This window comes from Nematostella vectensis, chromosome 9, assembly GCF_932526225.1.
Source record: "Nematostella vectensis chromosome 9, jaNemVect1.1, whole genome shotgun sequence".
NCBI lineage: Eukaryota > Metazoa > Cnidaria > Anthozoa > Actiniaria > Edwardsiidae > Nematostella > Nematostella vectensis.
The window spans coordinates 13,559,361-13,572,944 of NC_064042.1; the positions used below are offsets into that span (position 1 = coordinate 13,559,361).

General features: G+C 39.8%; 3 protein-coding genes across 3 annotated transcripts in view; 1 reads left to right on the forward strand and 2 right to left on the reverse strand.

Moving 5' to 3' along the window:
* The window catches only part of LOC5505434 (profilin), a 106,971-nt gene that overhangs the window by 50,300 nt on the left and 43,087 nt on the right, over nt 1-13,584 (forward strand). The gene's annotated exons all lie outside the window — the stretch shown is intronic.
* LOC5505440 (patatin-like phospholipase domain-containing protein 4) lies at nt 3-3,141 on the reverse strand. Its single transcript, XM_001626220.3, has 3 exons — nt 2,704-3,141; nt 1,634-1,699; nt 3-832 (listed from the first exon to the last, which is right to left on the reverse strand). Exons 1-3 carry the CDS (start codon nt 3,100-3,102, stop codon nt 551-553), a joined length of 747 nt encoding a protein of 248 aa, XP_001626270.1. The 5' UTR covers nt 3,103-3,141; the 3' UTR covers nt 3-550.
* LOC5505420 (renin receptor) lies at nt 3,879-13,574 on the reverse strand. Its single transcript, XM_001626221.3, has 17 exons — nt 13,441-13,574; nt 12,265-12,323; nt 11,987-12,118; nt 10,306-10,393; nt 9,772-9,818; nt 9,325-9,453; nt 9,069-9,200; nt 8,735-8,771; nt 8,582-8,664; nt 7,925-7,978; nt 7,717-7,788; nt 7,360-7,437; nt 6,690-6,760; nt 6,136-6,262; nt 5,382-5,453; nt 4,852-4,923; nt 3,879-4,425 (listed from the first exon to the last, which is right to left on the reverse strand). The coding sequence occupies exons 1-17, from the start codon at nt 13,499-13,501 to the stop codon at nt 4,225-4,227; spliced, it is 1,515 nt and encodes a 504-aa protein (XP_001626271.2). The 5' UTR covers nt 13,502-13,574; the 3' UTR covers nt 3,879-4,224.

Sequence of the window (13,584 nt, forward strand, 5' to 3'; positions counted from 1 at the left end):
CCTATGTTTAAATGATTTATTGAAGCATTAGAGGGTACTAGTATATCCGCTTTTCCAGTCCACTGTTCCTGATCAATCAATCCCCTTCATACTATAGACCTTAGTTTTCTACAGGCACTCAATTATGTGCTCCCCCTTGGCCCCAAATTTAATTACTTAGGGAGTGTTCATTAATTACACCAATGGGGGGGGGGGGGGAGAGATTTTTTTACTCCAGACACCTTAAAATTTCAGAGCACCCCTTTCATTGTAGACATTTTTTCCCCTTATAGAACCCAAGATTTTCTTTCTTTTTCCCTTAGGACCTTTTTTTTCGGAGCCTCCCCTTTTGGTGATTAAAAATTGTTGCCCCCCCCCCCCCCCCCTCAATATCTTCCTCCCCCCCCCCCCTTGGTTTATTTAATGAACACTCCCTTATTGAAGGAACATCAAATACTATTTTTTTCGATATTATAATTATAAAAATGCACCCCCATCCCATCAACAAATTATTATTTTTTGCTTTCACTGTTTGATGATAGCAAATTACAATACAAATGTCACCAAATTGTTAACTAAGTCCTTTCGTGGTGACATAATTTACAGCATCCTTGTATCCTGCCTGGTAAAGTTTATCGAAAGCCTGTTGGTTTGGTGGATAAAGTATGTGTTGAGTTCGCATTGCATTGTCCTTGTTTAGAGACACACTCATATTTCGCCATTTGAATTCCGCCATGACACGCGATGAGTCTTCAGGACAGATGTCACTGTCGCCACTGAAGGGAGAGACCAAGATTGTTTTTCCATGGGGAGGTCTTGGTAAATTGTCTGTGAAACCACCATCATACCATTTCTGACAAAAAAAGTATGTGTGGTTAAGATAGAACATTGAAAGCTGAAAAGCAAAATTTCTCTGAGAGCTAACACACGTTACAACAATCTTTCTTGGGGGGTACGTGTGGTCCGTAATTTTTCCGGGGGGAGGGGGGCTCTCTGATAAAAATCTGACCACCCCCGAAAGAACAAAAAGGGCTTTTTTTATGCCTTTGCAGTAACTCCCAGGACATTTATTGTCAGATTTGGCTACACACCATGGCGTTTTAGCTTATGCTTTATAGTTTTGTCTACAAATAGCACGTCTATTGTGAACCGAAAGTGGACCTTTGGTCTTATTGGGGGGTGCGTTCGCACACCCTGCACCCCCCCTGGGTACGGGCCTGTGACATAGGCATGCACTGTTTTTTTATGCTTTTGTTATTTTTGACAGCAACTTGAGTGGGAATTGCTGATTTCATTCTTATGTTTTCAGCATTCATATTAATTCCCTAACCTCGTTATGTTATTACGTCACAATTTGTCAGTGTATAAGAAAACCCTGATTGTCTAATAATGACATTACTTTGTTAACCACAGGAAACCCAAAATATGCCAGGGACTAGCTGCTCTGGTGCAAGATATAGACATTATGCAAAAAGGTGGACATCTAGGGAGGGACGGAGAGTCAGATCCAATCAAAATGGGGTGTGTGACAAGGGAGATCAACTTTGAGCAGGATGTTTCTGGTGGTAGAAACTTTGTGGGTATTTTGAAAGTCTTATTTTTAGACAGGATAGGGGGGAGAGTACAGCTACAAACTAGATACATGTTACTTTACCTGGCCATCAAACTGTGGGAATTTTAAGCCAGCATAGATTGGAATAAAACAGCTTGCGAGTAGAGTCTGCAAGAAGAATACTAATTTATTCTAAATAGGTTAGCTACTTCAGAAACAGGTCCGTAGTTGGAGGGTTGAAGGGACCATAGATTAATCAAACAGCAGGAGGGTAAAGCAGCAATAAAGCCGGAAGTATCAACCAATCAGTTGACTTGTGGTTTATTGTAAAATACATTTCACGCAATTGGGCCACCATTTAGCGTGAGACGCCCTGAGAGATAGCAGAATCAAAAAAATTCTAAACCACTCCCTAAGAGAAAGCAGTTGGTAAGAATTTTATACCCTAAAAGATAGGTCAAGCACCCCCTGCTGTTAGGGGAGAAGAAGAAGAAACATTCATGTAGTAATACAAAATTGAACATCATAATACAAGAGTTAAACTTGTCTGATTTTCTAGGGCTACACGATCAAGACAAGAGGTTTCACAACATTTTAATGTATTTGATTAGAACGGGCAGCTTTGTCTGTCAACCATAAGAGTGATTCTCAAAATGAATTTATATAAAGACAAGATTAGTACCTGAAGGGACAAGATATACAATAGTAGGAAACATTGTGAACTGAATAATATTAACATTCGAACAATGTCTCTCTTGCTCATCACTATACTAAAACCCAAAAAAACCGTGACCCCCCCCCCCCCTAAATTGGCGCCCAAAAAAAAAACAGGACCCCCACTACATACTTGCTGCCCTCCACAGTAATAAATGACCGCTCCCTTAGGTCAACAACATTATCCTTTTGGACCGTAGCCTGAGCAAGTTCGGTTCCCAACCCCCACCCCAACTTGACTGGAAGGTGCCCAATATTGAAGGAAAAATGACACCACTGCGAGTAAGGACGAGCTAAATCAATAAACGAGCCCGCTCAAAATACCGGCTACGGGCCTTTCATTCATGGGTACTACTTGTAAAAGATTTATTGTAAACCAGTTACTGTAGATTTGAATCGATTGGTATAAATTTATATCGAATAAAACCGCTGTTAACCATACAACCTTTTAGCCTTACCTCGATCAAGAATTCTCGTGAATCGTATTGAGATAGTAGCACGTTCCTGTTGTCTTTAAGTCTTGTCACCGACACGTACAACCTCCCTGTCGCCATCTCATGCCCGTCGTGAGGTAGAAACTTCTCCAGTCCTCCCCTCAAATACCCTATCAAATCAAACTCAGGGTTGATGGGCCCAAGTGGCTTTTTGCGCGCCTCTTTCGCAAGGTCTTGTACAAAATGGGAACATTGTTCCAGAGGTACTGATGTTGCTAGAGCGGCTGCTATAAGCGAGCCGGCAGACGCCCCAGCAAATGCTTCAATGCTCTTTAAAAACCTAGGAGCACTTTTAGAAAGACCTGCTGCTACCCCAAGGTGGTAGACCCCGAGAAAACCACAGCCAGCGAACGACAAATTCATGGTGCTTCCGCCGCCATGTTGGATTCCTTCTCTCACGGAGGTCACCACAGGCAGCCCAAAAGTGCCAAGGAGCAAACTTAGTTTGAACTTTGAAAGTATTCAGCTGTTAATTGATACAAATACAGTGTGTTGCACCAACTCCAATTGGGGCCAGTTGACCGGGGTTAGGGAAAATCAGTGACACATACTTTTCGACCACAGCGTCCTAAGCTTTAAAAAAATATCTATATATATTATAAGTATTTTAGTAAGTTAAGGTCCAATCTTGTTACTGGCAAAATATAAAGTGTTCTTTTTATTGCTAAAAAGTTATGGTGCAAAAACCGTCCATAATTGGGGCAACACAATGTATGATCAGGTCGAGAAAGTTGGTGTATTATACTCCGATTAATTATTTTATTGATTATTTGCGCTTCTAGACACCATCTCTAAAAGATTGTAACGGGGAATTCCCTGATAGACGTCAAACATAGGTTCTCGTACGCGAGTTCTAAAGCTCGACCTAGCTGTTTTTAGAGAAAAAGATTCCTTCTGGAGTGATCTTCGCAGAAAGAAAACGCATGATGGGCCTTGAAAATAGGGTAACTATTTTTTTTCGTGCGTGTTAAATTCATCGCGAAGGAAACGCAAGGTGAGAAGAAAGGGTCCTTTAATACAAAATCAGCACTTATGATTAACGAAGAGTTTTATTTCATAAATTTTTAGAGGCAACAAAAGCCAAAAGCCTTTATTTCATTCAGATCGTAAGATTGCTTCATAAACACTCGGACAAGTCATTTTGAAGATGAGGTTTTTATTAACATAACAGAAAGTCCAAGTGAATTCTAAATTACAGGTGGTCCTAGTATGTTATATGAGGGATATCGTACTCCACTCTTATTAATATAATTTCCTATTTGTATTCCAAAATCTTGGTGGTCCTAGTAAGCTCTGAGGGTGACACCCTATTTCTCTCATTACTGACCCTCTCTTGTAGATGATGGCATTGTTAACATTATAGAAAAAGCCTTATTGATTTTCAAATTCCTGGTGCTATATTATTGCCTCAGAAAAAAAAAACATTGAAAGTTCTAGTCAAATTCAAAATTCCGCGTGGTCCTAGTATGTTCTGTGTGGGACACCCTAGTCCGTTTTAACTCTCTGGCTAGTCATCCTGTAGATAATGCTATCCCGGCCAGGATCCATGTACCACAATACTAGACTAATGACGTAAACAGATAGCACTATAACGACGATGAGCCACAGCCAGATGTTGAAAATGGCGGAATACATGGGCGTGTAGTTGTAGGCGAGGTTAAGGGGGTTCTTCGACGGCGGCTTTGGCTGTAAGACGAGAAGGTGAGAAAAAAGGTAAGGAAGTATTCATTAAATACCCGATGGGGATTGGGGGGAGGGGGGGGGGGGGGGGCTGAGAAAAAGAGCTGACAAAGGAGAAAACTGGGGTGGATGCTATCGCTTGAGCCGATGGAAAAAGATGCTTCAAGTGACTCGGTACTGTCTAGGCGGTTAAAATGGCGGCTTATTAAACTTCAGTTTTTCTAGTTTGTGCCAAAAGGTAGGAAAAAAATACATAGGTTCGCGTGGGTATGGAATTTATCTACAAGAGTAGATATCAAACAAGTAAGCCAAGCGAATTAGTGAATTATCGAATACATATCAAAGTATACATATTTTCTCAGCCCTATTACAATAATTATGCAAGCACATGATAATAAATGTGTATTTTTGCTGTTATGAAGTGAGTCTTACCGAGGCTGAGGGAGTAGGGTCATCTGATGCACGGCGCTTTCGGCTTAAAGTCCTTCTACTGGCACAGTTTACCTTAAAAAAAAAGAACAAAAAGAGAAAGCAAATTAATACTGTAACCACATACAGAGCTTTAGCCTGCTTGCAGGCGATACTCGGTTATCATCGCGGAAAACCCTCTCCGCTCGATGATCGGGCGCCATATTGTATTCGTTTTTGCGCTCGCCCCCAGGAACCGTGCGGCTTAGAATACAATATGGCGCCCAATCATCGAACGGAGAGGGTTTTCCGCGATGATAACCGAGTACCGGCGCCCGATCATCGAACGGAGAGGGTTTTCCGCGATGATAACCGAGTACCGCCTGCAAGCAGGCTAACAGAGCTTGAGAGCGGCTGCTTTTCGCGCGCTCCCTGTGTGCCCGATCTCCGCGACGGCCTGGGTCCTCGAGGATGAATAGCAATTGGCACTGATTACCCTAGGGTAAGAGACCAGTGGCGAGAAACTTGTTCCACAGGTTCACAGGGACTAGTACCTTGAGCTTTGACTGCATGGCGACTAATTTATTCTGAAGAGAATCACACAGGGTTTGCTTGCCAGCTTCGTCCTGGAAAAAGAGCATATTATCATTAAGGTCGGATCCAGCGGGGGGTGGGGGGGGGGTCTACGTATTTAATTATTTATCATCGTCCTGGAATTATATAACTTCGTCCTGGAAAAAGAGCACATTATCACTAAGGACAGATCCAGCGGGGAATAGGGGGTGGGTCTACTTTATATGTAAAAATACAATTACAAAGCAAGATGCTGTTTTACAACGCCAATTTACCAAACCGTGAAAACATGTATCATCAAACCAAACTCATGTTTTAGAGAATTAGAAGAAAAAAACCCTCGTATCACCATATGTGCAGATTGTTGATTTTGTGATACCAGTTCCTTGATTTTAGACCCTGAAGAAAAGCCCCCTTACCTCATCTCACCCCATCAACAATGCGTATGGAGGTCTTCTCCTATTGGATCGGTTCACAATCTCGAAAAGTATTATATTGTGAGCCAACGGTAATTTAGCCAGCTGTTTACCTACATGGCTCGAACATGGCGGATAAGGGACCGTGTTTCTTTTATATACACGGATCGAGATTCAGTGACCACTACAGCACGTGACCATTCTTTTTTTTAAGTGGCTTCATATGATCGCTTACGATCGTTGGCCCCATTTTCGGCGATCAGACGATTGATGCGATCGTGAGCGATCATAAAGAAAGCAGCCTTTATCGCCTGGTTACCAAGTCATGTCTCAAGGCAAGATGAGGTAGCTGCTGATGAAACGTCTGCATGTCACGTGACTCTAACTGTCCCTGCACTAGCTGGTAGATACCGCTGACATCTTGAGGGTATTTCTCCTTCAGGTCGCTATAGAGATGACAACAATAAGAGCGAAATGAAGAACGCTTAACCAAAGCCCGAGTCTCAATAAAATAGTATTACTTAAATAACAGTTGTAGTTGTAAGCTTATTTCGTAAAAATAACAAATGAGATGCTTTTTTTAAGCAGTTCAGCTTTTTTCCAATGGTATAACTTTGATTGGGAGGGCGTTTTAAGTAGCGTAATCAATTGTCGATTTAACAATTGTGGGAAGTCGGATAGGCATACATCTGGCGTTTCTCAATGTCCCGAAGACATAACTTGATAGAAATTCGATATTGCCAGGTTTGTAACCTGTTTTTCGGGTTTGCAAGTAAAAGCACTCGAAACAATAACCCCCACTCTCCTCACCCCGTCTCCACAGCTACGCGACTAATTGTGTAGAATGTGACATTTAGCAGTAGTGAAACTCACCCATGCCACTCGGTAGTTAGCACTTCAACCAAAGCGTCACCATGGTACAGGTCAGCATAGCCTGCAGTGAGCTGGAAAGACAATTCACAACAACAAGCTTTAAAGTCATTATCTCAGTACAAGCCACACTTTCAACGGCATTATTTTAGGACTAGTCACACTTTCAACGGCATTATTTCAGACAAGTCACACTTTCAACAACGGCATTATTTCAGACAAGCCACACGTTTAACAACGGCATTATTTCAGACAAGCCACACTTTCAACGTTATTATTTCAGGACAGGTCACACCTTCAACAACGGTATTACTTCAGACGAGCCACACTTTCAACGTTATTATTTCAGGACAAGTCACACTTTCAACAACGGCTTTATTTCAGGATAAGCCACACTTTCAACGGCATTAATTCAGTACAGAGGGTACATACAAGATCAATTCGAAACCCCTAGGTAAGTTTTGGGTGATGCTCTTCCAGAAATGTTTCAAGTAAATTAAAATTTACTACTCATATCTTTTGCGATATGGATACGAGAGTAAACTCTTATTCAAACACATTCACTCAAGTCAGGTGAATTTGTACAAGAAACGTTGTTTAAATGGAACCATACACATTATTCACAATGTTTACACATACAGCAGAGTTGAGAGTTTGAAATTAATAAAAGTACCTTGGGTAGGACGGACTTGAGAAGTTGTACAGCAGCCTTGGCTTGGAGGGAGTCTTTTCCGTAACGATTGCGTATCATCTACAGTGAAACATCATACAAGAAAGTAAATTGGGGTTCAGAGTAATAGAAAAATATGTCATGCTAACTGAAACGTTCAGAATGTACTACTGGCTGTCTACAAACAAGTCAACAACGCATTTCAAAACTTTCCCATGAAGATTGTTTCTTCAAATACCGATAATTTTTGGGTTGTTTCGCGAAACAGGCACCTGGAGGTATATTCCAATGTCGATCTTTTTAAAATGTTTCAATCAAAACGCTCTTTACAAACATAACAACTTTGGAAACGGAACACACCTTGAGGGAGGAGACAGTTAGAGTGATGACGTCAGGGATACCATCAGAGGTGAGTTTAGGATTGCTTTTGAGCTGTTTTAACAGAAATAAAGATTAACAACACGAATGTCCAGTAAGTTCTAATGTGTGTGCCTTTATTAGGAACAAAAAAGGTCCAGGAATGCTTGTGAAAGACACACAAGGTACTGTATGAAGTTTTCTTTACTACCTTCTCAAGGGCATCCGACATCATTTGGATTTCAGCAAACAACAAAAAATCCTCCTGAAAATACAAGTTCCAACCTAGTCAGTATAGCTCGAAAGACTGCAGACAAGTTAAAGATATAAGATGGTCTGCATAGGCGCTTGAAACGTTTAAAGAATTCAACAGAGGGTTGAAGTAAATGTTGAGCACCTCTCTCTGAACAGCTGTTTTCAAAGAAATGTTAAACATAAATTTCAAGCATGCGTTGATTTATTTCCTTCCGTTTGAGTCCCAAGTGTGGCTAGGGTTGATTTTCAACGTAAAATTTCAATACCCAAATTTATTTCCCATCGTTTGTTTAAGGTACTATGGTGGCCACTAAATGGTGACACCGCTTCTCAGTTTACATCTTCCAAAGTTAAAGCCGCATTGTCACCAGTTTTTTATCCGATGATTTTTAACGGAAAACGCGAAAACTATTTCAAAATATTGAAAGCAGTGCGTTTATTGGAAGTTTCTTTGAGGATGTGATTGATAATATAGAGTTGATGGCCTGTTTAATATTTCGGATTTTAATAGATTCTTTTGTCTTTTAACGGTTGATGTTTCCGTCGGACCTCCGGAAGTAAACTGGTGACAATGCGGCTTTAAGGGTTGGCGCTAGCGAGGCACACACCATACCTGCTTCTCTATGTCAAAGACAGCCTTTTCTTGCCCTGGTAGTGAGACAGTGAATACCCCAGCAGATTTTGAGAATGAAACACCTGAAAGAACCACCAGCATATGCATGTAACTAATATTTTTCTTATAGTTTTACTCAGTCTCGAAACTCACCTTGACCAAACGATGCTTTCTCAAACTTAGCCAAAAACTGTAAAAGGGTAAAAACGAAATTACATCTGCAATAAAGTCAAGTTGCCAACACAGTACTCTTTTTCTTATTACTTTCTTATGTGGTGTGGGTTTTAGAGTACCCTTACATACATGGAAACCTGCTTGGTTTACATGTATCCAATCTATGAAACTGAAAGCTAGTTCAAGTTGGTAATGAGTTTCACTTAATAGTGTTTCATTGAAGTACTGTATCTAAAGGCTCAAAGATATGTATAGTTCAAGTTGCAGAGAGTTTGAGCTATCTGGGTTCCAATGTTGTGGTAAGTGTACAAACCTGTGCTTTAGAGCACTGCATGTCAGCAAATATACCAGCATTGTCATCATCGGTAAGCATAAATTTCTCAGGTTTCTGCCTCCAGACAAATGTATGGCTATTTTCACCAAAACCAGAGCCCAGGCCAGCCATCTAAAGGGAGATTATGTTTTAGTCCCATGTAACAACAGGGAGCGTAAACCCGTGCAAGGGGAGCAATAAGGGGAGCAATAGAAGCTCCGGGAAAAAACAAACAAACAAACAAGAGATGACTTGCCATTTCACTGCTTGAGATAGACAATGTTAGGGGCTTTCCTGAGAACATCTTTGAGACGCGGGCTGCCAAGGTTTCACCTTCGGCATTAGCTGTTGACAGGATGTCAGACAAGCCAGGAGCAGACTCAGTCTGCATATAAACAATAAAGAAACAGTACACAAGTTACCTTATTGTTTGGGAAATTTCATGTACTAAATGAAACATGAAGAGTTAGAAATGAGTTCAGATTTTTTTTTCTGAACGCCTAGGTAAGCTGAATTGTTCAGGAATCCCATGGGGACTTATACAGACTGCTATATCAGATGCATTGTGCTGCATGAGAGAGCTTTATGTGGGCCTGTAATATATGTATGTGACTCTGACTTGACAAGAAGGGACTGTAATCTGAGTTCTAAGGGACACAAGAGCCCTAATAATAAGACCAAAATTGTGTTATGTTGGACATACCTCTTGCACAGGAAAGGAGGCTTTAGCTGGTAGTTCAAACTTGTCACCTGAGGAAAATAGTAAGATAGTCATATTAAAGAGCCTTTTTCACCAAATTAAGATATCACCATAGATTATCCAAATAAGCCAATGAAAATGAATGCTATCTCATACTTAGTATGCTGCTATCAAAATGGTGATAGATTAGAGACTCTTAGAGAAGGGTTTGACAAATTTACTGTAAATGGTTGTGGTTGTAATTGGTTGGCTTTGTAAATATGGAGATAGGAAGACTTAGACTAAGATAGACTTTTTTGGGGGTAACAATGTCTAAACAGATAGTTTACAGGGCCGTAGCAGGGGGTAGGGCATTGGGGGCACATGCCACACCCATTATTTTAAAGTGTAAGGAAATGACCAGTAGGGGTGTGGCTTTTTTTGTAACGTGCCCCGTCCAAATATTTTGAGGCCTGCTACAGGTCTGTGGAAACAGCAGCATTTAGCATGCAATGATTTGTATTAATTGGGCCACCCTTCATTGAAGGATCAACTCACCTTTGGTCACGCCATCAACAGATATCAAGATGTTAGCCTTGGGGCGTCTGAAGATATCCCCAGCGAGAAGACCAGCCCACTGTATGTCCTGCCAAGAGTGCATAAAGAACAATGACGTTATTAATTTACTTCACATACTGTATCCATAAACCTAGCATTCCAGTAACTGTCTACTGTAGCCAGGGCTCTGGAATTACGCCTTGTGCGGAAGCGCGTAATTTGGCTTTCTCCGCGTAATCTACAAATTTCCGGGTAATCCTGCGTAATTTGGCTAAATTTTGAAATACAAAACATTTAAGTGCACAGCTGATGTGTATTTTTTAGGGTTCTTACCTCTATTTCTCGTAAAAAAGACAGATATTCTTCGTAAGAGTGCGATATTTCGAACTGAATTTCGAAAACAAATAAAATGACTAGGCGTTCTTTGCTAAACTGTGAAGGCCTAGGACTAGTAATAAAAAACCTTTTTTAATTGGCTGGTGGCTAGGAGCCAATGAAAACTCGCCTAAGATATTTTTGGCAAAAAATTAAACTTTTCAAGTTATTTCGTGCTTTCCTTCGGTACAAAATGTAGTTTGGGCATAACAGTTGATATTCTGTGTAATTTAGAGCGTCATTCAGTAAAGAATCCCTCAAAATTTTGATTTTTAAAGAAAAATGTATTGCAAAATCCTGCATAATTTAGCGCGTAATGATTGATTTTCCCGGGTAATTTAGCAAAGAATCCCGCGTGTAGCTTGAACCTCTGAAATGATTCCATAATAGAAAGACCAAGGCAGGTAACAAGGTAAAAGAGTTAATTTAGGTACTGCACAAGATAAAAATTCTGGACTCTTGGATGAAAAGTGAGGTTCAAAATTATGGACTCTTGGATGAAAAGTGAGGTAAGGCCATTAATCCTTATTTACTAAGACAATCAGTTATCCATCAGATACAAAGAATGTGTATTATCGCTAAAACGAAAGTCACTTGGGTTACAAAATAGTCAACTAATGAATGCAATGCTATTTGATGAACATGAGGATATGCTTGCTTCATGGTTTGCACGACCTGAAATGACTTTTATTATATAGAGAATATTGTTGTATCAAGTATTATACGTTATATTGAGGTCCCACTTTATTTGCATCAATTCCATAGCATAAGATGTTCAAAGCACAGACGTAATATAGGGTTTTGTCTTCATGCAAACTTTTAAATTCTAACTATGCAACCAAAAAAATTTAAAGGGGCAGTAGCACCAATAGCGGCATTTTTCGGTTACCCCCATTTTTTATTACATTTTTTGAAAGCCCTCAACTTCAATATTGTTTATGCCAAGTTTAAAAAAAATTCTGGGTAGTAGAACTATTTCAAAGGAAAAACCTTAAGCTCTAACATACACCTATTTCAAATAAGGTTGCCCTCGAGAATCTGTGTGTCGTAACCTGCGGTGGTTCATGGGTTGTGTATAAATGGTTGGACCCTTGTATCTGAAGCCTATGTGAATGTTCATAAGAATTTAAACAAGACTTCTACAGCTTTCAAAACCTGGATTTGTATTTCATCAACGCTTATTAGCTTATTTACTTTGTACCCATGAACCACCGCTGGTTACAATACACAGATTCTCCGAGTGCAACCTTATTTGAAATAGTTGTATAACTAGTAATTCTGCTGTTTCTTTATTGTTTTTTGTCACCTTAGGTACTGTAATGCCCAAAGCAAGGGAGAGGATACTTGACACTTCATGAGAGGGAATCTCGCCAGCATTTTTTAGAAATGAGACATAATGAGGGGCACTGGCGATGAAAACCCTTGAGGCCGATTCAGTCTGAAACAGAAAAAAACATTCAGAAATTGCACTATTATCAAAACAAAGGGTGAGGTCAATATAACTGCTCCCCAAAACCCTCTCCACATCATCATCTTGGATAAATCTAAAGTCAATATATGGATCATGTCCCAAGAGCTTCATACCTTCTCTGCTTCCTGGATTATAAATGCTTTATGCGGATCACCAGAGATACCATAGGTCCCTAAAAAGAGGAAAACAATGTTTAATTCCCCTTTTATTTCTTGTGAGTTCAATGTTTCAATAATGGTACAGTTTGATTGGCATGTTCTTTTGCAATGGTGTTCTCATAATGCATCATTTGGTAGTCCTAGGTACCACAGCCAAAACACCAAGGACAAAGAAAGGTCAAGTAATCAGGATGTACAGGGGTGGGGGAAGGGTGCACAGACATAACATACACCTATTTAAAAAAAACATCGTCATTGCATACTGCAAATGTTGATTGTCAAATAACTGCTCTGCGACTCAAAATATTTGTTCAAATTCAGAAAAATATAATAAAAACATATGACTATCTATTAATTGTAATTAATATATGGTTCTGACACCGCTTGAGTTTATTTATCACCTTTATTTTTACAAATAATTACCACCCATAAACATCTTTCGATGGTAGAACTGCCATTTGGCAATTGCCATTCGCCGTTGGCGCTGACAACCTTATTTGAAATAGGTGGATAAAGAAAGTAAAATGCAAAAACCTGTGATTCTATGGAAAACAAAGACAATATTTGGTGATAAAGGGGAAAATGGAAATGTCTCTTTAACCAATGAATGAATTAATAAGCAATGTTACACATACGAAATTTCTAGCTACGATTATGAGGAGCCATAAGTGGCTTTTCACATGAGTCGCATTGGTGATCGTTGATTTTGTTCACATTGATCATTCATTAGTTCTCATAAATCACATTTTCGCCACAACAGAGACTTCCTAGTTATTCTCGACCAAATCGAATCCTTCCGGTTACATTGACAATTATGAGCGACAAGCCATGATAAAAAAAAAGTATAACAGCTAAAGGATGAATTATAAAAAAAATATATTGACAAAATAATCTGAACTTGTAAAAATAATATTTACCAAGATTATATAATATACAACATTTTTTATACTTTGCCCTGAAATGAAAAAAAAGGATCTAGATCACAGAACAGAACAGTCGCAAGTTTATTGTCATCAAAAGAAACCTTGCTGCTGAAATAGATCATGACTATTTATGACGAGAAAAATTATTTGAATCGAAGCAATGATAATTACTTCATGTTCTTAGATCAAACACACAGTGATTTCTTACCCGAAAGGCAAAGAAATATCGCGAAAATGTTACGACAGACCAACATCGCCCGAGACGCCATCTTGGTTCGGTGAGAGTCCCGTGATCCTACGCTGAACTGAATCGCTGGCTCAAAACAGGAAAGTCGAGTAGAGAGAATCGTAT